This window comes from Salmo trutta, chromosome 31, assembly GCF_901001165.1.
Source record: "Salmo trutta chromosome 31, fSalTru1.1, whole genome shotgun sequence".
In the NCBI taxonomy this organism is placed as follows: Eukaryota; Metazoa; Chordata; class Actinopteri; order Salmoniformes; family Salmonidae; genus Salmo; species Salmo trutta.
This window is the reverse complement of record NC_042987.1, coordinates 36,173,204-36,197,941: the sequence shown is the minus strand read 5'-3', so window position 1 is coordinate 36,197,941 and position 24,738 is coordinate 36,173,204. Positions and strand designations below refer to the sequence as shown.

Here is a 24,738-nt window from a genome sequence, read left to right as displayed (position 1 = left end):
AAAATTCATTTAATCGTCATTTTTAGTCCACGATCTACACAACATACTCGGTAATGTCAAATTTGAAGAAAAAGGCAATTTTTTTTAAAATTAATAGAATATAAACACCAATATATCTTGATTTTATAAGTATTTACACCCCTGAGTCAATACATGTTAGAATCACCTTTGGCAGGGATTACAGCTGTGAGTCTTTCTGGGTAAATCTCTAAGAGCTTGCCACACCTGGATTGTACAATATTTGCACATTATTCTTTTAAGAATTTGTCAAGCTCTGTCAAGTTGGTTGTTGATCATTGCTAGACAGCCATTTTCAAGTCTTGCCATATATTTTCAAGCCAATTTAATTCAAAACTGTAACTTGGCCACTCAGGAACATTCAATGTTGTCTAGGTAAGCAACTCCACTGTATACAGTATTTGACCTTGTGTTCTAGGTTATTGTCCTACTGAAAGGTGAATGTCTTATTGCAAACAGGATGCATGTTTTGGAATATTCTTATTCTGTACAGGCTTCCTTCTTTTCACTCTGTCATTTAGGTTGTATTGTGGAGTAACTACAATGTTGTTGATCCATCATCAGTTATCTCCTATCACAGCCATTAAACTCTGTAACTGTTTTAAAGTCAACATTGGCCTCATGGTGAAATCCCTGAGTGGTTTCCTTCCTCTCCGGCAGCGGATTTAGAAAGGGTGTCTGTATCTTTGTAGTGACTGGGTGTATTGATACACCATCCAAAGTGTAAAATTAATAACTTCACCGTGCTCAAAGGGATATTCAATGTCTGCTCTTTTTTTTTTACCCATCTACCAATAGGTGCATTCTTTGCGAAGCATAGGAAAACCTCCCTGGTCTTTGTGCTTGAATCTGTGCTTGAAATTCACTGCTCAATTTAGAGACCTTAATTGTATGTGTAGGGTACAGAGATGGGGTATTCACTTAAAAATCATGTTAAACACTTATTGCTCACAAGTTGAGTCCATGCAACTTATTACGTGACTTGTTAAGCACATTTTCACTCCTGAACTTATTTAGGCTTGTCATAACAGAAGGGTTGAATACTTATCGACTCAAGACATTTCAGCTTTACATTTTTTATTAATTTGTAAACATTTCTAAAAACATAATTCCACTTTGACATTATGGGGAATTTTGTAGATCAGTAACACAAAAAAAATCTCAATTTAATCAAATTTTAAATTCAAGCTGTAACACAACAAAATGTGGAAAAAGTCAAGGGGTGTGAATACCTTGACTACACTGTACCTGTCACCTCCTCCCATCTCTGGGTCCTGGAGTTCAAAGCTGCCGTAGCTGTAGACGCCCGTCACCGTGGTAACGTGTTTACGTGTGGTGTTCTAAGAATGCGGAGTGATAGTGAAAACGATGAAACACTTACAGATCTTCCAGGAGGCCCAGGGTCGCCCTGCCAAATATCAACAAGTCAAAGTTTGTGTAATATAACGCACATATCTGTACACAGACACACACAGACACACAGCAAAGATTACTCACAGGAAGGCCAGGAACAGATACATCGTAGACAGGCTCCCCTTTTGTTCCTTTGGGACCGAGATATCCCTGAAGGAAAGTCAAAACGATAGATTATGAGATATCCCTGAAGGAAAGTCAAAACGATAGATTATGAGATATCCCTGAAGGAAAGTCAAAACGATAGATTATGAGATATCGATGAAGGAAAGTCAAAACAATTTTGCTGATAAAGCATTCTGCTTGTGCGACTCCATCCCCTGAAACACAAGATGTGTAAATGAAACCCGTCAATGTCTTCCACAGTGTATGAGACTCCTGTCAGAATGCTAGCTAGCTACATGAAGGAAACACGACATTCACACGCTGTACATACATCATGAAGTTATATTCTATGGTATTTCTCTTGTTCGGAACAATTGAGGGGCGAAGGGCTTCAAAAGGGAGGTGGGTGACGGTAAAGACCATATGATGTCTAGCCTATCTCCAGACTGCTAGTAGGAGTCCCCTCACCCTGGGTCCGGGGAATCCGTTCGTGCCATGAACACCGGGGATCCCCGTCTGTCCCCTGGTCCCGTTACAGCCGTCTAGCCCCGGCAGACCAGGATTCCCCCCAGCACCAACGTGACCCTGAAACCACACAGACAGGCCCGAGAACCACACAGGCATGGAAAGATACTCAGAGCACACACAATACACCCTGCAAACACAATGAACACCACGCTGCCATGTTGTGTATAACAGTATGCACTAGAAATGATTATTAATAACTTCATTACATGAAGTCTGTTTCATTTTCTCTTTATAAATAAGAACATGTGTTTTGTATGTTCTTTACTAGGGTTAGCTGGCCTTTTGGTTGTAATATATTTCATAAATATGTAACCACTAAAAGGCCATAAGAGTTCAGTAAACTCTAATATCAATCTCAGCCTTTCTGGACAATGTAAAGTAACTTTCCAGTGTTTACAGATTTCTATGAAATATAATTAACCTATAATTAACCTATAATACAATATGAGTGAAATACCTTTCCTTCTAAAACGTTTCAATTAAGTATGTGGTCGTACCCCAACAACAGAATGGTGTGGGCGTACCCCAACAACAGAATGGTGTGGGCGTACCCCAACAACAGAATGGTGTGGGCGTACCCCAACAACAGAATGGTGTGGTCGTACCCCAACAACAGAATGGTGTGGGCGTACCCCAGCAACAGAATGGTGTGGGCGTACCCCAACAACAGAATGGTGTGGGCGTACCCCAACAACAGAATGGTGTGGTCGTACCCCAACAACAGAATGGTGTGGGCGTACCCCAGCAACAGAATGGTGTGGGCGTTTACCGGTCATTAAAAAAAAATTCATGAGAGTAGACTGCTGATTGGCCAGCATGTTCTATGAGGAAATAGCAAGTCTGTTTGAGATACAAGTTTGAGGTGTTATTTTAAAAGTGTTTTATGATTTTACGATATAGGACAAGTCAACATTATGAGTTGCCAGAATTTGAACTTTTAAAAAGTTAGATTTTCACTGGACAGTTACTTTAATACTTAGAACCAATATAACATATTATAAGTACGAAAAGTACAAGAATGTATGCACTCACTTCTGTAAGTCCCTCTGGATAAGAGCATCTGCTAAATTGCTAAAATGCTAATTGTAAATAAGTCTTATAATAAGATGTAATAAGGGCTTATAAATGGTTACAAGTAATACAGTATGGTTCCCCAAATGGCGGCCCTTGCGCCAAATTTGGTTGGCGCACGGGCCGCCAGTTTTCCACCCCCCCCCCCCCCCCCCCCAAAAAAATACACAATGTACAATGTAGAAAATAGTAAAAATAAAGAAAAACCCTGGAATGAGTTGGTGTGTCCAAACTTTTGACTGGAACTGCGTGTACACACCTACTCATTCAAGGGATTTTCTTTATTATTTACATTGTAGAACAGTAGCGAAGACATCAAAACTATGAAATAACACATATGGAATCATGTAGTAACCAAAAAAGTGTTAAACAAATCAAAATATATTTGATGTTTGAGATTCTTCAAAGTAGCCACCCTTTGCCTTGATGACAGCTTTGCACACTCTTGGCATTCTCTCAACCAGCTTCACGAGATAGTCACCTGGAATGCATTTCAATTAACAGGTGTTCCTTGTTAAAAGTTCATTTGTGGAATGTCTTTCCTTCTTAATGCGTTTGAGCCAATCAGTTGTTATCACGTCCTGACCAGTAAAAGGGGTTATTTGTTATTGTAGTTTGGTCAAGACGTGGCAGGGGGTATTTGTGTTAGTGGTTGGGTGTTAGTAGTTGGGTGTTTGATTTATTATTCCGGGTTTTGGGCACTGTTCTATGTTAACGTATTTCTATGTTTAGTCTAGTCATTTGTATTTCCATGCTTAGTTAATTGGAGTTGGACTCTCAATTGGAGGCAGGTGTTTTCTCGTTGCCTCTGATTGAGGGTCCTATAAATAGGTATGTGTTTGTTTTAGTATTTTGTGGGAGATTGTTCTTGTTTAGCTATGTGTGCCTGACAAGACTGTCAAGTTCGTGTTGTGTTTTGTATACGTTTTTTTGGTGTTTTTCCTTCTTCGCATAAATAAAAGAAGATAAGTGTACATTTTCCCGCTGCGTCTTGGTCTCAACCCTACGACAACCGTGACAGTTGTGTTGTGACAAGGTAGGGGTGGTATACATAAGATAGCCATATTTGGTAAAAGACCAAGTCCATATTATGGCAAGAACAGCTCAAATAGCAAAGAGAAACGACAGTCCATCATTTCTTTAAGACATGAAGGTCAGTCAATACGGAAAATGTCAAGAACTTTGAACATTTCTTCAAGTGCAGTTGCAAAAACCATCAAGCGCTATGATGAAACTGGCTCATGAGGATTGCCACAAGAAAGGAAGACCCAGAGTTACCTCTACTGCAGAGGATAAGTTCATTAGAGTTACCAGTCTCAGAAATAGCAGCCCAAATAAATTGTTCAGAGTTCAAGTAACAGACACATCTCAACATCAACTGTTCAGAGCAGACTTAGGTGAATTAGGCCTTCAAGGTCGAATTGCTGCAAAGAAACCACTACTACAGGATAGCAATGGACATTTGACCTGTGTAGATCTGTCCTTTTGTCTGGTGAGTCAAAATTTGAGATTTTGGGGTCCAACCGCCATGTCTTTGTGAGACGCAGAGTAGGTGAACGGATGATCTCCACAAATGTGGTTCCCACCGTGAAGCATGGAGGAGGAGTTGTGATGGTGCTTTGCTGGTGACACGGTCTGTGATTTACTTAGAATTCAAGGCACACTTAACCAGCATGGCTACCACAGCATTCTGCAGCGATACGCCATCCCATCTGGTTTGCGCTTAGTGGGACTATCATTTGTTTTTTAACAGAACAATGACCCAACATACCTTCAGGCTGTGTAAGGGCTATTTGACCAAGAAGGAGAGTGATGGAGTGCTGCAACAGATGACCTGGCCTCCACAATCACCTGACCTCTACTCAATTGAGATGGTTTGGGATGAGTTGGGACTGCAGAGTGAAGGAAAAGCATCCAACAAGTGCTCAGTTTATGTGGCAAGTCCTTCAAGACTGTTGGAAAATCAATCCTCATGAAGCTGGTTGAGAGAATGCCAACAGTGTGCAAAGCTGTCATCAAAGCAAAGGTTGACTACTTTGAAGAATCTCAAATATAAAATATGTTTAACACTTTTTTAGTTACTACATGACTCCATATACAGTTGGGCTGAGTGTGTGGGTGTGTGGGTGTGTGTGTGTCTGTGCGCAAAGTGGTGCAAAGTACTTAAGTAAAAATACTTTAAAGTACTACTTACAGTTGAAGTCGGAAGTTTACATACACTTTGTTTGGAGTCATTAAAACTCATTTTTCAACCACTCCACAAATTTCTTGTTAACAAACTATAGTTTTGGCAAGTCAGTTAGGACATCTACTTTGTGCATGACACAAGTAATTTTTCCAACAACTTTTTACAGACAGATGATTTCACTTATAATTCACTGTATCACAATTCCAGTGGGTCAGAAGTTTACATACACTAAGTTGACTGTGCCTTTAAACATCTTGGAAAATTCCAGAAAATGTCATGGCTTTAGAAGCTTCTGATGGGCTAATTGACATAATTTGAGTCAATTGGAGGTGTACCTGTGGATGTATTTCAAGGCCTACCTTCAAACTCAGTGCCTCTTTGCTTGACATCATGAGAAAATCAAAAAGGAATCAGCCAAGATCTCAGAAAAAAAATTGTAGACCTCCACAAGTCTGGTTCATCCTTCGGAGCAATTTCCAAATGCCTGAAGGTACCACATTCATCTGTACAAACAATAGTACGCAAGTATAAATACCATGGGACCATGCAGCCGTCATACCGCTCAGGAAGGAGATGCGTTCTGTCTCCTAGAGATGAACGTACTTTGGCGTGAAAAGTGCAAAACAATCCCAAAACAACAGCAAAGGACCTTGTGAAGATACTGGAGGAAACCGGTACAAAAATATCTATATCCACAGTAAACCGAGTCCTATGTCGATATAACCTGAAAGGCCGCTCAGCAAGGAAGAAGCCACTGCTCCAAAGCCGCCATAAAAAAGCCAGACTACGGTTTGCAATTGCACATGGGGATAAAGATCGTACTTTTTGGAGAAATGTCCTCTGGTCTGATGAAACAAAAATAGAACTGTTTGGCCATAATGACCATCGTTATGTTTGGAGGAAAAAGGGGGAGGCTTGCAAGCCGAAGAACACCATCCCAACCGTGAAGCACAGGGGTGGCAGCATCATGTTGTGGTGGTGCTTTGCTGCAGGAGGGACTGGTGCACTTCACAAAATACATGGCATCAGAGGAAGGAAAATGATGTAGATATATTGAAGCAACATCTCAAGACATCAGTCAGGAAGTTAAAGCTTGTTCACAAATGGGTCTTCCAAATGGACAATGACCCCAAGCACACTTCCAAAGTTGTGGCAAAATGGCTTAAGGACAAGAAAGTCAAGGTATTGGAGTGGCCATCACAAAGCCCTGACCTCAATCCGATAGAATATTTGTGGGCAGAACTGAAAAAGCGTGTGCGAGCAAGGAGGCCTACAAACCTGACTCAGTTACACCAGCTCTGTCAGGAGGAATAGGCCAAAATTCACCCAACGTATTGTGGAAAGCTTGTGGAAGGCTACCCGAAACGTTTGACCTAAGTTAAACAATTTAAAGGCAATGCTACTAAATTCTAATTGAGTGCATGTAAACTTTTGACCCACTGGGAATGTGATGAAAGAAATAAAAGCTGAAATAAATAATTCTCTACTATTATTCTGACATTTCACATTCTTAAAATAAAGTGGTGATTCCAACTGACCTAAGACTGGGAATCTTTACTAGGATTAAATGTCAGGAATTGTGAAAAACTGAGTTTAAATGTATTTGGCTAAGGTGTATGTAAACTTCCGACTTCAACTGTATGTGTTATTTCATGTTATTTTGATGCTTTCACTATTTTTTTTTTGATGCTTTCACTATTATTATACAACGTAGAAAATAGTACAAATAAAGAAAAATCCTGGAATGAGTAGGTGTCCAAACTTTTGACTGGTACTGTAATTATTATTATTATTATTAGTCATAAAAGACCAGCAAATCAGCTCCAAGTGATTTTAATTTTGGAAATCTGTTCCAAGATATTCCCACAGATATGTGAATGTATACAAATTTAAGTTTGAAATGATTATGTTTTAAATCAAATATTATATCTGTTTGGGCTTCTTGTGGTCAGTTTGTAGTCTACAAATTATTTGTAATTATCTTCCAGTCCCCTGACCATCCGCGCAAGAAGAAAAAAAAGAAGAAATTAGCCCACGAGTGCTGTTGAGGAGACACACCACTCCAGCACTCCACCAACGTTCCATTCAGTTCCATTCAGAGTTTTCTGTAGCCTACAGGCTGGAGATCAAATGTATGACAATATCATGAGACAAGCACTTTTTACATCATGCACGTTTCTCCGGTCAAATTTCCTAACCTGGCACCCAATCAAATAAAAACATCTGCTTCGATGTGAATATGACATATTATCAAACAATATATCCTAAAAACAGGACAGATCAAAGTAAAATGGACAATATGGAATGGACAGTCAGGCTACTCACAACTGTTATATGGGAGTTTCACCCTGTGGGTGAAACTCAAAGGGTGATCAGTGGTTTCAAGATTGTATTCATACATTTTTGACGAGCAGCATCATAGCGAAAAATAAAATACTTCTGCATTTCCCACTGTGTAAAAAAAAACATAGATTCTCATTGCAAATAGGCTCAGGATAACTTCTGATAAAGTTCGGTAGCTGATATTCAGAGCTTAAATACCGTAATTTCCGGACTATTGAGCGCACCTGAATATAAGCCGCACCCACTGAATTTAAAAAAATATATATTATTTTGAATATAAATAAGCCGCACCAGTCTATAAGCCGCAGGTGCCTACCGGTACATTGAAACAAATGAACTTTACACAGGCTTTAACGAAACACGGCTTGTAATAAAAATAAATAGGCTTTAACGAAACACGGCTTGTAACAAAAATAAATAGGCTTTAACGAAACACGGCTTGTAACAAAAATTAAAAAATAGCAGTAAGCTTTAGTTGTCTTTTTGCACTGAGTCAATTCCTCACGCTGCTGTTTCCAACGTCTTATCATCGACTCATTAAGACCAAGCTCCCGTGCAGTAGCTCTATTTCCTTTTCCAACAGCCAGATCAATCGCCTTCAACTTGAAAGCTGCATCATATGCATTTCTCCGTGTCTTTGCCATGATGAGGGTGACAAAATGACTACCGTAATCAGAATGATGGGAAGTTTGAGAGCGCTCGATTTAATCAAAACAGTAAAAAAAAAAAGTTGTTTGACCTTAACCCGTTCGGCAATTTCATTGGTCTAATGAAAGCTTCATGCCGCCAAAAAACTGAGCACGTCACAGAATGTGTTTTTTTGGAGAAAAAAAATTTGAAAGAGGGAAAAATCCATATATTAGCCGCGTCATTGTTTAAGCCGCGATGTTCAAAGCATGGGAAAAAAGTTGCGGCTTATAGTCCGGAAATTACGGTAGTCAAAATGATTAGTCACAGGAATCAGGACTAATAAAGCCAATACAACTGGCTGTTTTACAAACGGTACTCCTTCCACATGGATGGGCGCTGATAAAATTCCATTGCAGACCGGCACTGCAGGATACACTATTGTAGTTTTGCGTGGGAGGAGGACTGCAATTGTTTGTCTCGTTAGGCCAACAGAACAGCCAGGACTGGGACTGTGTGTGTGAATGTGTGGGAGTGTGTTGCCTCAAATGTACAAATATCCACTGTGTGTATCTATGTTGTTGTAGTAAACCTTCAGGGTTGAATCTTAATTTGAGATCCCAGGTGCATAATCTGATCTGTGTTCTTTTCTCTAATCTCCCATATTTATGTGATAATATTTACATACTCAGATGACAAATGATGATGATGCCGTTGGTGACTTACTTACATTGACACCATCGATACCAGGAAATCCTGGGTGACCAGTCTGACCCTACAATACAAAACAAGGTGGCATCAGACTGTCCACTGTTAATGACAGGTAGAGAACACAGACTCTCACTCTGCATATCTGTCTCTCATACAGACAGACTCTCACTCTGCATATCTGTCTCTCATACAGACAGACTCTCACTCTGCATATCTGTCTCTCATACAGACAGACTCTCACTCTGCATATCTGTCTCTCATACAGACAGACTCTCACTCTGCATATCTGTCTCTCATACAGTCATACAGCCGCACTCATCAAGTGAAGTCACGTCAACCCAAGGTAAGACAGGCAGAGACAACATAGAAAGACAACTACACAAACATAGAGAAAGAAAGACCAACACACACACACACACAAAGTCACACCCACAAAGTCAAACCCACAAAGTCACACCCACAAAGTCACACCCACAAAGTCACACCCACAAAGTCAAACCCACAAAGTCAAACCCACAAAGTCAAACCCACAAAGTCACACCCACAAAGTCACACCCACAAAGTCAAACCCACAAAGTCACACCCACAAAGTCACACCCACAAAGTCAAACCCAGACACTCACCCGTTCCCCTTTTTTTCCGTCCAGCCCAGGTGGTCCCTCGACGCCCCTCCTCCCCTTCTCTCCGTGAGGCCCTGCGGAGCCCCTGATGCCATCTGGGCCCTGTGGCCCCTGCTTCCCCAGCTTCCCTGGGGCCCCCTGGAGAGGAAAAGAGAGCTCAAGTAGTAACAATGTGATTTACACAGCACACACTTCTAATCTGGGTGTAGTAGTCCTCAATATCCCATTAGCCCGTTGAGCTAAAGCCTAGGCCTTAGCTATGAGAGCCAACACAAGTATTCAGCTCTGGAAAACAAGGATATGTATGAGCTGAAAACATGTGTTGAATCCCTGCTTCCGCACTGAGCACAATATTACCCTTTTCTCTTTCCACCAGGTAAATCTATCAATTCATCTGCAGCTTCTAGTCATTCCTTTACACGTATTTTAGTGCAGACTAGAGGTCGACCGATTAATCGGAATGGCCGATTAATTAGGGCCGATTTCAAGTTTTCATAGCAATCGGTAATCGGTATTTTTGGCCACCAATTTGCCGATTATTATTATTATTATTTTTTTTTAAACCTTTATTTAACTAGGCAAGTCAGTTAAAGAACACATTCTTATTTTCAATGACGGCCTAGGAACAGTGGGTTAACTGTCTTGTTCAGGGGCAGAACAACAGATGTTTACCTTGTCAGCTTGGGGATGCAACCTTACGTTAACTAGCCCAACACTCTAACCACCTGCTTTACGTTGCCAAGGCAAGTTGCTAGCTAGCATTAAACTTATCTTATAAAAAAAACAATCAATCAATCATAAACACTAGTTAAGTACAGATGGTTGATGATATTACTAGTTTATCTAGCCTGTCCTGCTTTGCATATAATCGATGTGGTGCGCATTTGCGAAAAAGGACTGTCTTTGCTCCGACGTGTACCTAACCATTAACATCAATGTCTTTCTTAAAATCAATAAACAAGTATATATTTTTAAAACTTGCATCTTTAGTTAATATTGCCTGCTAACATGAATTTCTTTTAACTAGGGAAAATGTGTCACCTCTGCAACAGAGTCAGGGTATATGCAGCAGTTTGGGCCGCCTGGCTCGTTGCGAACTGTGAAGACTATTTCTTCCTAACAAAGACAGCCGACTTCGCCAAACGGGGGATGATTTAACAAAAGCGCATTTGCGAAAAAAAGCACAATCGTTGCACGACTGTACCTAACCATAAACATCAATGCCTTTCTTAAAATCAATACACAGAAGTATATATTTTTAAACCTGCATATTTAGCTAAAAGAAATCCAGGTTAGCAGGCAATATTAACCAGGTGAAATTGTGTCAGTTCTCTTGCGTTCGTTGCACGCAGAATCTGGGTATACAGAATCTGGCTCGTTGCGAACTAATTTGCCAGAATTTTACAGAACTATGAAATAACATTGTAGGTTGTGCGATGTAACAGGAATATTTAGACTTATGGATGCCACCCGTTAGATAAAATACGGAACGGTTACGTATGTCACTGAAAGAATAATGTTTTCGAGATGATAGTTTCCGGATTTCACCATATTAATGACCTAAGGTTAATTATATTATAGTTAAGTCTATGATTTGATAGAGCAGTCTGACTGAGCGGTGGTAGGCAGCAGCAGGCTCGTAATAGTTAAAGGTATATGGTTTAGAGAGAAATAGCCGACGCGTCATAATTCCTGTAATAACTTGCGGCTGAACTTGAAAGGGGTTCCTTCGTTATTTTACCGTTCATGTCTTCCATAGAGAATGTCTTGATCTACTTCAAATAAGGTCTGTGTTTTGTGCTTAAACCGCCTCGGCGTTTTGATACCCGTGTAAATCTCACTAGGTAACGTTTGTCAACATATTTTCATAAATCCACTCTACAAAAAAAAAGATCTTCGCTTATATTGATCAGAGTTATATCCTATGGATATCTACACAGTTATAAAATTGGCAAGGTGGTGTAAGCCTAAACCAAACACAGACCTTATTTTAAGTTAATCTAAAAATATCCTATGGAATAAATGAAGGAACCGCTTTTCAGATTTTGCTAGGTGTCATTGGAAATATGACTCGCACTTTGGTAGTCAATTCTTACCATGCCCATTATTAAAATAGGATTTCCTGCATATAGAAATTACAGTTTTTGTTTTCAGCATTCATCACAGGTAACTTAAACTCTATTTTTATTATTCAAACAGTTGAGAGTATTTGTCTCCTAAGCAGACTTCAGTATCGTTGTCACTTCAGAGCTGTGTGTGTGTATATATATTTAAAAAATCATAATAAATAAAAATCGGCCGATTAATCGGTATCGGCCTTTTAGGCCCTCCAATAATCGGCATTGGGAAAAAAAATCATAATCGGTCGACCTCTAGTGCAGACATCACTTTATCAAGTTACACATCAAACCAAAACATTAATTTGTACCACCGTATCATACATAATAGGCTACTGTAAATGTCTGAGCACTAGCTCAAAGTGGTCTCTGTATAAAACACTAGAATGTCAGACTCAGGTCTGTCTGTGAGGTTCCTTGGGCTTTGGGATCATGGCTGCACAGTGGTGGACTGTGGGGGTCCAGTGGAGCGAGGGGAGAATTGAAAAGTCATACCCGGGCTCCCTTGGCGGGGAGACAGCTGCACACTGAGCAGTCTCTGCCATCACACGAGCCCAGCGTCTCTCCCTGAAAAACACATATCACACACACACACACACACAGACCAATGAGACGCTGCACTGTGACAGCCATGAAGATTGACCAATGAGACGCTGCCACACTGTGACAGCCATGAAGATTGATCAATGAGGCATTGAAGAGATCAGTTAGAGGGACAGACTAGTGATGGGCACCAACATGGATAATTCTATATGATATTGATATGAGCAAGGCATAATACGGTTTCACCTTCCTTTCAACCTACACTATTATGTAAAAAGCATGCATGACTGTTCCTGCATGCACAAAACCCTCTCCCAGACCTTCTCAATAGACTCTCAACTCAGCATACTTCATTGCCTGCTGATGAGGCATCAACGGTAAATGGGCTTCCCATTGTATTCAAACTTGTTGGGTAGGTTTTAGGCTCCCAGAACATTCCCATCTGGCCTAATGGGCAACCAGTTGTTTGGACTTCACAGAGACATGGAAGCTAACAGAAAAGTGAACATTTACACAATTGCAATGTTGTTGTTTTCAAACATTGCAAGTGGGGTAATCTGAGGTAAAAAGTGTTTCCGATATACAGTGAGGAAAAAAGGTATTTGATCCCCTGCTGATTTTGTACGTTTTCCCACTGACAAAGAAATGATCATTCTCTAATTTTAATGGTAGGTTTATTTGAACAGTGAGAGACAGAATAACAACAAAAAAATCCAGAAAAACACATGTCAAAAATGTTCTAAATTGATTTGCATTAATATGAGGGAAATAAGTATTTGACCCCTCTGCAAAACATGACTTAGTACTTGGTGGCAAAACCCTTGTTGGCAATCACAGAGGTCAGATGTTTCTTGTAGTTGGCCACCAGGTTTGCACACATCTCAGGAGGGATTTTGTCCCACTCCTCTTTGCAGATCTTCTCCAAGTCATTAAGGTTTCGAGGCTGACGTTTGGCAACTCGAACCTTCAGCTCCCTCCACAGATTTTCTATGGGATTAAGGTCTGGAGACTGGCTAGGCCACTCCAGGACCTTAATGTGCTTCTTCTTGAGCCACTCCTTTGTTGCCTTGGCCGTGTGTTTTGGGTCATTGTCATGCTGGAATACCCATCCATGACCCATTTTCAATGCCCTGGCTGAGGGAAGGAGGTTCTCACCCAAGATTTGACGGTACATGACCCCGTCCATCGTCCCTTTGCTGCGGTGAAGTTGTCCTGTCCCCTTAGCAGAAAAACACCACCAAAGCATGTTTCCACCTCCATGTTTGACGGTGGGGATGATGTTCTTGGGGTCATAGGCAGCATTCCTCCTCCTCCAAACATGGTGAGTTGAGTTGATGCCAAAGAGATCCATTTTGGTCTCATCTGAACACAACATTTTCACCCAGTTGTCCTCTGAATCATTCAGATGTTCATTGGCAAACTTCAGACGGGCATGTATATGTGCTTTCTTGAGCAGGGGGACCTTGCGGGCGCCGCAGGATTTCAGTCCTTCACGGTGTAGTGTGTTACCAATAGTTTTCTTGGGGACTATGGTCCCAGCTGCCTTGAGATCATTGACAAGATCCTCCCGTGTAGTTCTGGGCTGATTCCTCACCGTTCTCATGATCATTGCAACTCCACGAGGTGAGATCTTGCATGGAGCCCCAGGCCGAGGGAGATTGACAGTTCTTTTGTGTTTCTTCCATTTGCAAATAATCGCACCAACTGTTGTCACCTTCTCACCAAGCTGTTTGGCGATGGTCTTGTAGCCCATCCCAGCCTTGTGTAGGTCTACAATCTTGTCCCTGACATCCTTGGAGAGCTCTTTGGTCTTGGCCATGGTGGAGAGTTTGGAATCTGATTGATTGCTTCTATGGACAGGTGTCTTTTATACAGGTAACAAACTGCGATTAGGAGCACTCCCTTTAAGAGTGCTTATTTCCCTTATTAAAATGCAAATCAATTTAGAACATTTTTGACATGCGTTGTTCTGGATTTTTTTGTTGTTATTCTGTCTCTCACTGTTCCAATAAACCTACCATTAAAATTATAGACTGATCATTTCTTTGTCAGTGGGCAAACATAAAAAAATCAGCAGGGGATCAAATACTTTTTTCCCCTGACTGTATATTTCGATATGATTTTGATATCAAATGGAAAGATGCTACTGATATCGATATGAACTTTCCATAAATCGGTGCCCAATCCCTAGTGTGAACTGTGAAACTTTGCATGTTATGACAGAAGACCCTAAAGATGCAATTGAAGTTCATCGATTTGCTTTGACTACTTTCAACCATAGTGTCAAACACAAGTTGTGTGGGCTACACACGGTCATGTTCATCCAACTAGACCATCCTTCATAGACCCCCAAGAAAGTAAAAAGTATATACTCTATGTGCTTGTGTGTCAGTGCGTTTGAATGTTTCTGTGTGAGAAAGGTATTACACAGCATGTGTGTTTTTTTATTTTTATGAACTAACCGCTTTCTGTCTCCTCTCCATAGCTTGTGTTGAAAGTCAGTTGCACAAACACCGAGCAATGTTTGTTTAGGGTTCCTAAATATTTGGATATTAATTAGGCAGGAAGGGCTCCCACTACACATTTGGCAATAAAACGGAGCTTCAATCCCTGTGTGAACTCTGAAACCAGACTCACATTTAACAGTTTAATTAATTAATGATTTTAATACCGTGGATGTGGACCAAGTCTGTAGAGGACGGGGATTTGGGTTTTGTTTACATGGAGTGCAATCATACAAATGTTGAGGGTGTAGGAGAATTCCATTCAGATCCTATTGCCCTAGATCAATATTCCCCAAATCTGTCAGTACCAGGATGTTAGTTAGGGGTACAAAAATAGGTAGGTAAATGTTGGATGCCAGTGAAGATCACGAGCAACAGCCCACTGGGAACACACTGGTTGAATCAACATTGTTTCCAAGTCATTTCAATGAAATTATGTTGAACTAACATGGACTACATGTTGCATTGACATCTGTGTCCAGTGGGCGGTGACATAAACGCTAACGCAAAACAACACTAACTTGTCTTAAGTACAGTTGGGGCAATAATTTTCTGTCGCAAAAACAGCTGAGCTGTGAACTAGCGTACCGCAACGTTCTAAACAACGGGAGTTTCGATACTGTACCTCACGATGGCATTGCATGTGGCGTGTGTATCATGCTGTGACTAAATCAATCTTCTTCCTCACGGAAATTGTTAAAGGCCCAATGCAGACAAAAATTAGATTTTTCCTATGTTTTATATTTCCATACTATAAGGTTATACTGTACAATTGTGAAAATTATGATAATGCCCTTTTCGTGTAAGAGCTGTTTGATAAGACTGCCTGAAATTTCTGCCTGTTTTGGTGGAATAGTTTTGGCCTGCCTGGTGACCAGGCAGTAAATTAGTTAATTGACCAATGAGAAAGTGAGTTCCGAACCTCTCTGCAAATAAAAGCTAGTTTTCCGTTTTCCCCTCCCCACTCAGAACACTCCCAGACAGTCCTAGCTAAATGAACATAGTTTACCCTCCACTACAACCCTTGTACGGCACCATGTGGGGGGGTTTCACAGTGTGCAATACTGAACACGGACGAAGACAGACCAACCTACTGACACACCGCATCCTCACTCTGACTGAAACAGGTGGACTTGAGGTCAAGGCAGAAATTCCACAGTTGATGGATTTAAGTTTATCTTAGGTCTAAACAACTACATTCCAACAGTGAAGCCAAAACAAACCCTTATAAGGTCAGCTTAGTTTAGATAGAGAGAGTAAAGCTGATGCTAGATCTGTTTCTGTGGGAAACTTCTTCTACCATTTGAAACGGCTGTACAGAGGGGGTTAAATATGACTTATACTTACAGCATTGACCCTCTGTTCAGAGATGTGCAGCAGGACGATCCACCTGTAATTTCACAAAGTGTTACAGTAAACCTCCATTCATCAAAGTCACATCGCTGGGAGGCCTCTTAACTCATATGTTTTATTTGGCGTCTCTGCAAGCTGGCATCCCCCCATCCAGGTGACCTGCAGCCTCAGAGAAGTGGACCACTCGGTGTGTGTGTTTAAGTTCTTTGTGTGTGTGTGTGTGTGTGTGTACACACATGTTGCATGTGCCTCTACGCACATTTGTTTTGTGTGGGTTGAGATTGAGAATGGGTTGAGAACGTGCACGGCAACGTGCACGGCAACTGTTTGTCACAAGGCATTTCATCAATTTACACTGGTGTGTCTAGTCTAGCCTATAACATGCCCCATAAACTACTTCAGACAGGAATTCTCATTCATTGCTGTTTGAGCCCTAATGCACAGATATAGGACCTTTATTTAATCACAATGTTGTTGCAGGAAATGCATCAACCCCTACAAATAAATGTCCATTAATTAACAGCCTACATCTGTATAGTGTTGTCAAGTGGGAAGGCACTGTCTGAACATGTGGGTCTGAGCAAGTGTGATATCATACGCTGCGCTGTGAAAAAGTATTTTCCCCCTTCCTGATTTCTTTGCACATGTCACACTTAAATGTTTCAGATCATTAAAACAAATTGTAATATTACACAAAGATAACCCAAGTAAACACAAAATGCAGTTTTTAAGTGCTGATTTAATTTATTAAGGGAAAAAAGCTATCTGAACCTTCATGGCCCTATGTGAAAAAGTAATATCCCCCTAAACCTAATAACTGGTTGTGCCACCCTCAGCAGCAACAACTGCAATTAAGTGTTTGCGATAACTGGCAATGAGTCTTTCACATCGCAGTGGAGGATTTTTGGCCCACTCTTCTTTGCAGAATTGTTTTAATTCAGCCACATTGGAAGGTTTGCGAGCATGAACCGCCTTTCTAAGGTCATGCCACAGCATCTCAATCGGATTCAAGTCCGGACTTTGACTAGGCCACTCCAAAACCTTCATTTTGTTTTTTTAAGCCATTCAGAGGTGGACTTGCTGGTGTGTTTTGGATCATTGTCCTGCTGCAGAACCCAAGTGCACTTCAGCTTGAGGTCATGAACAGATGGCCGGACATTCTCCTTCAGGATTTTTTGGTAGGGAGCAGAATTCATGGTTCCATCAATCACAGCAAGTCATCCAGGTCCTGAAGCAGCAAAGCAGTCCCAGACCATCACACTACCACCACCATATTTGACTGTTGGTATGATGTTCTTTTTCTGAAATGCTGTGTTATATTTACGCCAGATGTAATGGGACGCACACCTTCCAAAAAGTTCAACTTTTGTCTCGTCAGTCCACAGAATATTTTGACAAAAGTCTTGGGGATCATCAAGATGTTTTTTTGCCAAAAGTGAGACGAGTCTTTATGTTCTTTTTGGTCAGCAGTGGTTTTCGCCTTGGAACTCTGCCATGGATGCCATTTTTGCCCAGTCTCTTTCTTATGGTTGAGTCATGAACACTGACCTTAACTGAGGCAAGTGAGGCCTGCAGTTCTTTAGGTGTTGTTGTGGGTTCTTTTGTGACCTCTTGGATGAGTCTTCGCTGCTCTCTTAGGGTAATTTGGTAGGCCGGCCACTCCTGGGAAGGTTCACCACTGTTCCAAATTTTCTCCATTTGTGAATGATGGCTCTCACCATGGTTCGCTGGAGTCCCAAAGCTTTAGAAATGGCTTTGTAACGCTTTCCAGATTGATAGATGTCAATTACTTTGTTTCTCATCTATTCCTGAATTTCTTTGGATTGTGGCATGATGTCTTGCTTTTTGAGATCTTTTGGCCTACTTCACTTTGTCAGACAGGTTTTATTTAAGTGATTTCTTGATTCAACAGGTCTGGCTTGTGAAATTGAACTCAGCTTTCCAAAAAAAATGTGATTAACCACAGTAAATTCATGATTTAACAAGGGGGGGCAATTACTTTGTCACATAGGGCCATGAAGGTTTGGATAGCTTTTATCCCTAAATCTCTCTGGGCAAGGTGGGACGTAACCGTCCCACACTATTCAACAGCCAGTTAAATAACATGGCGCGAAATACAAAACAGCAAAAATATCATAATTTCAATTTCTCAAACATACGACTATTTTACACCATTTTAAAGATACACTTCTCCTTAATGTAACCACATTGTCCGATTTCAAAAAGGCTTTACAGCGAAAGCAAAACATTAGATTATGTTAGGAGAGTACATAGACAAAAATAACCACATAGCCATTTTCCAAGCAAGGACATGTGTCACAAAAACCCAAAACACAGCTAAATGAAGCACTAACCTTTGACGATCTTGATCAGATGACACTCCTAGGACATTATGTTACACAATACATGTATGTTTTGTTCGATAAAGTTCATATTTATATTCAAAAACAGCATTTTACATTGGCGCATAACGTTAAAAAAATGTTTTCCCACCAAAACCCACGGTGAATGTGCACATCAATTTACAAAAATACTCATAAACATTGACAAAATATATAACAATTATTTAAAGAATTATAGATAGACTACTCCTGGATGCAACCGCTGTGTCAGATTTTAAAATAGCTTTACGGAGAAAGCACATTTTTCAATATTCTGAGTACATAGCTCGCCCGCCATCACAGCAAGCTATACAGACACCAGCCAAGTTCGGGGTCACCTAAACTCAGAATTAGTATTATAAATATGCTCTGACCTTTGCTGATCTTCGTCAGAATGCACTCCCAGGACTGCTACTTCCACAAGAAATGTTGGTTTTTGTTCGAAATAATCCATATTTATGTCCAAATACATCCATTTTGTTCGTGCGTACAGAGCACTATCCAAAGGCATAACGCGCGAGCGCGGTACCAGAGACAAAAAGTCTAAATGTTCCATTACCATTCTTAGAAGCATGTCAAACGCTGTTTAAAATCAATCTTTATGGTATTTTTAACGTAAAAATGCAATAATATTCCAACCGGACAATAGCATATTCATTCAAGAAGAAAAAGAAGGAACGGCGCACTCGCGGGATCGCGCATATCCAATCCCTTTGTCCCCAGGCAGTCCACTCAGTGACTGAGCTACTATTCTCTGCCCAGTGACAGGAGAATGCTGAAAGAACTTTCTGAAGGCTGTTGACAGCCAATGGAACCCTTGGGAAGTGCAACGTGACCCCACAGACACTGTAGTTTCGATAGAGATTCAAAAGAAGAACTACAATTCTCAGACTTTCCACTTCCTGGTTGGATTTTTCTCAGGTTTTGCCTGCCATATGAGTTCTGTTATACTCACAGACACCATTCAAACAGTTTTAGAAACTTCAGAGTGTTTTCTATCCAAATATACTAATAATATGCATATTCTAGTTTCTAGGCCAGAGTAGTAACCAATTTAATTTGGGTACGTTTTTCATCCGGCCATGAAAATACTGCCCCCTATACTTTAAGAAGTTAATAAATACAATTATCACTTAAACTACATTTTGTGTTTACTTGGGTTATCTTTGTGTAATATTAAAATTTGTTGGATGATCTGAAACATTTAAGTGTGACAAATGTGCAAACAATAAGAAATCAGGAAGGTGCAAATACTTTTTCACAGCGCTATATGTATATGTTCATGTAACAGTGTAGGTTCCGTCCCTCTCGTCGCCCCAAACTGGGCTCGAACCAGGGACCCTTGCACACATCAACAACTGACACCCACGAAGCATCGTTACCCATCGCGCCACAAAAGCTGCGGCCCTTGCAACGCAAGGGGAAACCCTACTTCAAGTCTCAGAGCGAGTGACGTCACTGATTGATATGCTATTAGCGCGCACCACCGCTAACTAACTAGCCAGCCATTTCACATCGGTTACATTCAGTTGTCTATTGTTTTTGTCTATTTAGAGCAAAAATAATAGCAAAAAAAGTCAAATAAAATATATATAAAAAAGGGAAGGCACAGTCTATCTTTTGGGTTCAAATCAAATCAAATTGTATTTGTCACATGCGCCAAATACAACAGGTGTAGACCTTAAGAGTGAAATGCTTACTTACAAGCCCTTAACCAACAATGCAATTTTAAGAAAAATAAAAAATGTTAAATTTTTATAAACAGATAAAAGTAACAAATAATTAAAGAGCAGCAGTAAAATAACAATAGCGAGGCTATATACAAGGAGGTACCGGTACAGAGTCAATGTGCGGGAGCACCGGTTAGTCGAGGTAATTGAGGTTCACTGAACATATGCCTGAATCTGTCAAGGTGTGTTGAGCATCTTTCCCTGTGCACGTCCCTTCATATTATTGTATCCATAGGTATCAAATCCTTCCCACGTTAAAATTGGCATATGATGTCATACTTTTCATCTCCAACTATTGCTGTTCCAGAATGTCAATCTAGGCTGCCAGGTCCTCTATTTTAACACGTGGATGCTACTGCTGCCACCAAGTGTTAAGATGGGAGTAATGTGGTCTTCTAACTTCTCCACTGCAAAAAAAAAATGCTTTCTGGTAATAAGTGGGTGCTATGCGTCTGCTGCACATACAATACAAACCGTAGCAGGGATGCTCCCATGAACCCTTAACTATTATGGGTCAGGGACAACAGTTTGTATCACTGTGCAAGGTTAAGCTAGCTACAACTAGCTATCTACCTCTAATAAACATCACCAAGCCAAGCTATTAGCCCTGGGAGCTAAGCTAACATGAATCTTCAGGTTCTCGCAAGGCAATAGTAGTTCACCAAACCACCTCTGGTATGATTCACCCCTTTTCACACCGTTTTCTTCTCTGTAGAAAACCCATCAACTAATATAATATATCAATTATGCGCTGAGGCAGGAGGACTCACCAGATAGGCAGAGAACAGAAGGTCACCCAGCAAGCGAAGGGACTCATTGGTCACTCCTTCAGATGACTCCACCCACTTAAGTGCTGCACCTTGTGATAGGTCAGGGTCACTTCAAACTGGTCAAGCTACACCTGCCAAGCACATACATGTAGAGTTCACACATTTAAAACATGCAATAGTAGACCTACAGGTTTGAGTCTGGGTTGTTACAAGGTGGTAGTGGGTCTATCAACTTTATTGAGCTGTGAATCTGTATTGACATAATGGATCACATAGTCTACAATGTCATTTTGGAGGCAGACTGCAGACAGCATTATATGACTAGAACCAACAAACTGAAAAAAATCAGTAAAGACGAAAGCAAGACTGGAAATAGATTAATTTAGACAATAGACAACACTTGAAAATCTGATTGAAAACACTCAGCATGACGCTATCAGTTGCTCAATGAAAATGAGTCTTCAGCTATGGAAAGGTCTATAGCCTTAGGTTTACAGGTTGACAAATGTTAAATTGAAGAGGTCATTTCACAACTTCTCAAAATACACTATTTTCTCATTCTTAAATAGGAACTTTACAGTTCTCATTAGTTTACTGGCTTGAAACTTCATGCACACAATCCGTTTTTCATTGAAAGGTCCACACATACACCAATGTTCTTAAAATATTTTAGTAGGCAATATAACCTAATATTCATAGGCTACATTTCTTAAGATTGATCAAAAATGTTACGTTTTAAAGAACTCACCTAATTCGTGTGTTGACTCCGTCCTCAACTCAACGGTTCCTCCGTATCCACAATAGTATATGAGTGAATATTGTAGAGCGATATGCCTTGGCTGTCGCGACTCGTTATCATTGTATGATAACACCTGCTGCCGATGCAAGCGAGGCAAAGAGAGGTCTTGAAAGATGACTGGCCATCTAGAGGAGAATATCTAGGCTAGACCGCCCCCCACTTCACAACCTGGGCTGTCCAAAAACGAAACCCTGACTTGATAACTCACTTCACTAACTACAGTGACGCTTCTACATCTTTTAGCAACCATTTCAAAGTTTTGCTGCAGTTTGAGAGGTTCATTGTCGTTAAATCAGATCAAAGTAGAGCACAAGGGTCGTTTTGCGCCTTTGAAGACGATGACAGATGACGCTAGATGACCGACCGGGTCCTTGTATTGTCCTTCCATTGGGACGACGTTGAAAAACAGAAAACGGCTCGTTTTTCGTTTCTCAATTTGGAAATCGGAAATCGACTTATTTTCTCATTCATCATCTCACAATTGGGCATGGAATATGGGAAAACAAATAACAACATCTATTACATTTTTCAATTTTCATTTTGCATTTTGCTCATACCTGGAAGTACAGGCCCCCTCATTGAATATTCACAGGGATTAGGAGATAATGTTTAGAGTCTAGGTTGGCAGCACAAATAAAAGATTAAACTGTGTGTGTGACAGGAAAATGAAAATACTCATGTTAACTAAGATGCAGAATATATCATGAAGTTAGCATGGCAATAGGACAAACTCAACAACAACTGAACAAAGTTGTCTTGCACTAGCTGGCTAGATGGCACTGGCTGTCTACTGCTGTGTGTGTGTGTGTGTGTGTGTGTGTGTGTGTGTGTGTGTGTGTGTGTGTGTGTGTGTGTGTGTGTGTGTGTGTGGTCCAAAACTTTTTTGTACAGTTAAGGTGTTGACTTGACAGGGCTGAATCCGGATTTGAGGCCCGGTCGAGGATACCCCCCGAATTTGCTACAATATCCTTCCATGGTTGGTTTCATAGAGCCTACCCTTTAACTGCCCTTAATTGACCAAATTGTTTTCTACAACTTCTGAGTCCGTTGAAGAGGATCAGCTTGAGTAAAGTGAGGTGTAGAATCACAGATCTACAAATAGTAATCCCTGCCCAATAATAGGCGTTGTGTGATTAAGATTAGAAGAACTACGCCTCCCCTGGTTTATGCGAGCCCCCAAAAAACACACACGCACAACCAGACATTGATTGATTGAACGGCGACAGCTTGTGTCAATTAAATAACATTTCCTAGGATTTTCTACCTACAACAAACCTAGTGGATCATGCTGGAAATACCAGTATAAACAAAGTGCAAAAAAAAAAAGCAAGGCCCAAATCCTGGGTCAAGTCTCAAATATGGCTGAATTGTTGTGCATGTACAGAATACCCTTGTGTTGTACAGTTTATCATCCAATAGATGGCAGTAATGTGCTACCACCTCCACTGAAAGTTGACAGATGTATGGAGTCCGCTGTTTCCGCTGTTTCAAAGGGTAACGTGAGCATAAAGCCCCGTTGGTTTTTGGCTAAGAGTAAAACAAAGTGAATCACAACAATCCCAGTGCTAATTTCAAAGTAGTAAATCTTACTTGTTTGTCACTGGTCGTGAAATTGAGCCCTATTTATTTTTACCTATTTGCATTTCAATATCAAAATGATTTTGCTGCTCCCACAGGATATCTTAATGATCAACGTGTACACCACTGAAAGTAGAGACTGTTTAAAAGCTCTCGTAGGGTGTTTGACATTATAATTTTGGTGGGTGCTACACTGGACCAAAGGTTCCATGGCCACGATAATTCTGAATGAGAATGTCATGGTAATTTTAGTGCCAAGTTGGACAAGACTTTGCCCCACTATGGCTCTGTCCCTGCCTACACCTACTCAGTGTAATATTTATGTTTCTGCTAATGGATTTAGGGATGGTTTCCCAGACATTGATTGAGCCTAGTCCTAGACTAAAAATCAAGATCAATAGAAAGTGCTTTATAGTCTAGGACTAGGCATAATCTGTATCAAGAAAACCATCTCGTTAGTGTACCACAGGTACCATTTCCTTTCATCTAGTTGTTTTCTAGACATGACCTGGTGCAACAGAAATATAAATGCAACTTGTAAAGTGTTTGTCCCATGTTTCATGAGTTGAAATATAATGCACAAAACTCTTATTTCTCTAAAATGTTGTGCACAAATTTGTTTACATCACTTTTAGTGAGCACCTTTCCTTTGCCAAGATAATGCATTCACCTGACAGGTGTGGCATATCAAGAAGCTGAATAAACAGTATGATCATTACACAGGTGCACCTTGTTCTGGCGACTCTAAAAGTTCATTCTAAAATTTGTAGCTTTGTCTTGTCACACAACACAATGCCACAAATGTCTCAAATTTTGGGGGAGCGTGAAATTGGCATGCTGAATGCAGAAATGTCCACCAGAGCTGTTGCCAGAGAATGCAATGTTAATTTCTCTACCGTAAGCCGCCTTCAACTTCGTTTTACAGAATTCGGCAGTACGTCCAACTGGCCTCACAACCGCAGACCACATGTAACCACGCCAGCCCAGGACCCCCACATCCGACTTCTTCACCTTTGGGATCATCTGAGACCAGCCACCCGGACAGCTGATGTAACTGTGGGTTTGTCTGAGACCAGCCACCCAGACAGCTGATGTAACTGTGGGTTTGTCTGAGACCAGCCACCCGGACAGCTGATGTAACTGTGGGATCGTCTGAGACCAGCCACCCGGACAGCTGATGTAACTGTGGATTTGTCTGAGACCAGCCACCCGGACAGCTGATGTAACTGTGGGTTTGTCTGAGACCAGCCACCCGGACAGCTGATGTAACTGTGGATTTGCACAACCAAAGAATTTCTATACAAACTGTCAGGAACCGTCTCAGGGAAGCTCATCTGCG

At 40.8% G+C, this 24,738-nt stretch overlaps 1 protein-coding gene across 4 annotated transcripts in view; it reads right to left on the bottom strand.

The window, feature by feature from the left end:
* The window catches only part of LOC115170124 (collagen alpha-4(IV) chain), an 86,295-nt gene that overhangs the window by 54,350 nt on the left and 7,207 nt on the right, over positions 1-24,738 (bottom strand). For 2 of the 4 annotated variants that reach the window (XM_029726441.1, XM_029726442.1), the window contains exons 2-9: positions 21,023-21,153; positions 16,136-16,178; positions 12,237-12,308; positions 9,628-9,762; positions 9,024-9,068; positions 2,005-2,121; positions 1,516-1,581; positions 1,400-1,426 (exon numbers count right to left, since the gene is read on the bottom strand). In XM_029726441.1, coding sequence (XP_029582301.1) covers positions 1,400-1,426; positions 1,516-1,581; positions 2,005-2,121; positions 9,024-9,068; positions 9,628-9,762; positions 12,237-12,308; positions 16,136-16,178; positions 21,023-21,069 — 552 coding nt within the window. In that variant the 5' untranslated portion in view covers positions 21,070-21,153. Of the gene's footprint in view, positions 1-1,399; positions 1,427-1,515; positions 1,582-2,004; positions 2,122-9,023; positions 9,069-9,627; positions 9,763-12,236; positions 12,309-16,135; positions 16,179-21,022; positions 21,154-21,770; positions 22,590-24,738 lie in introns of those variants that run through there. The other 2 variants (XM_029726440.1, XM_029726439.1) reach the window with 2 other exon arrangements.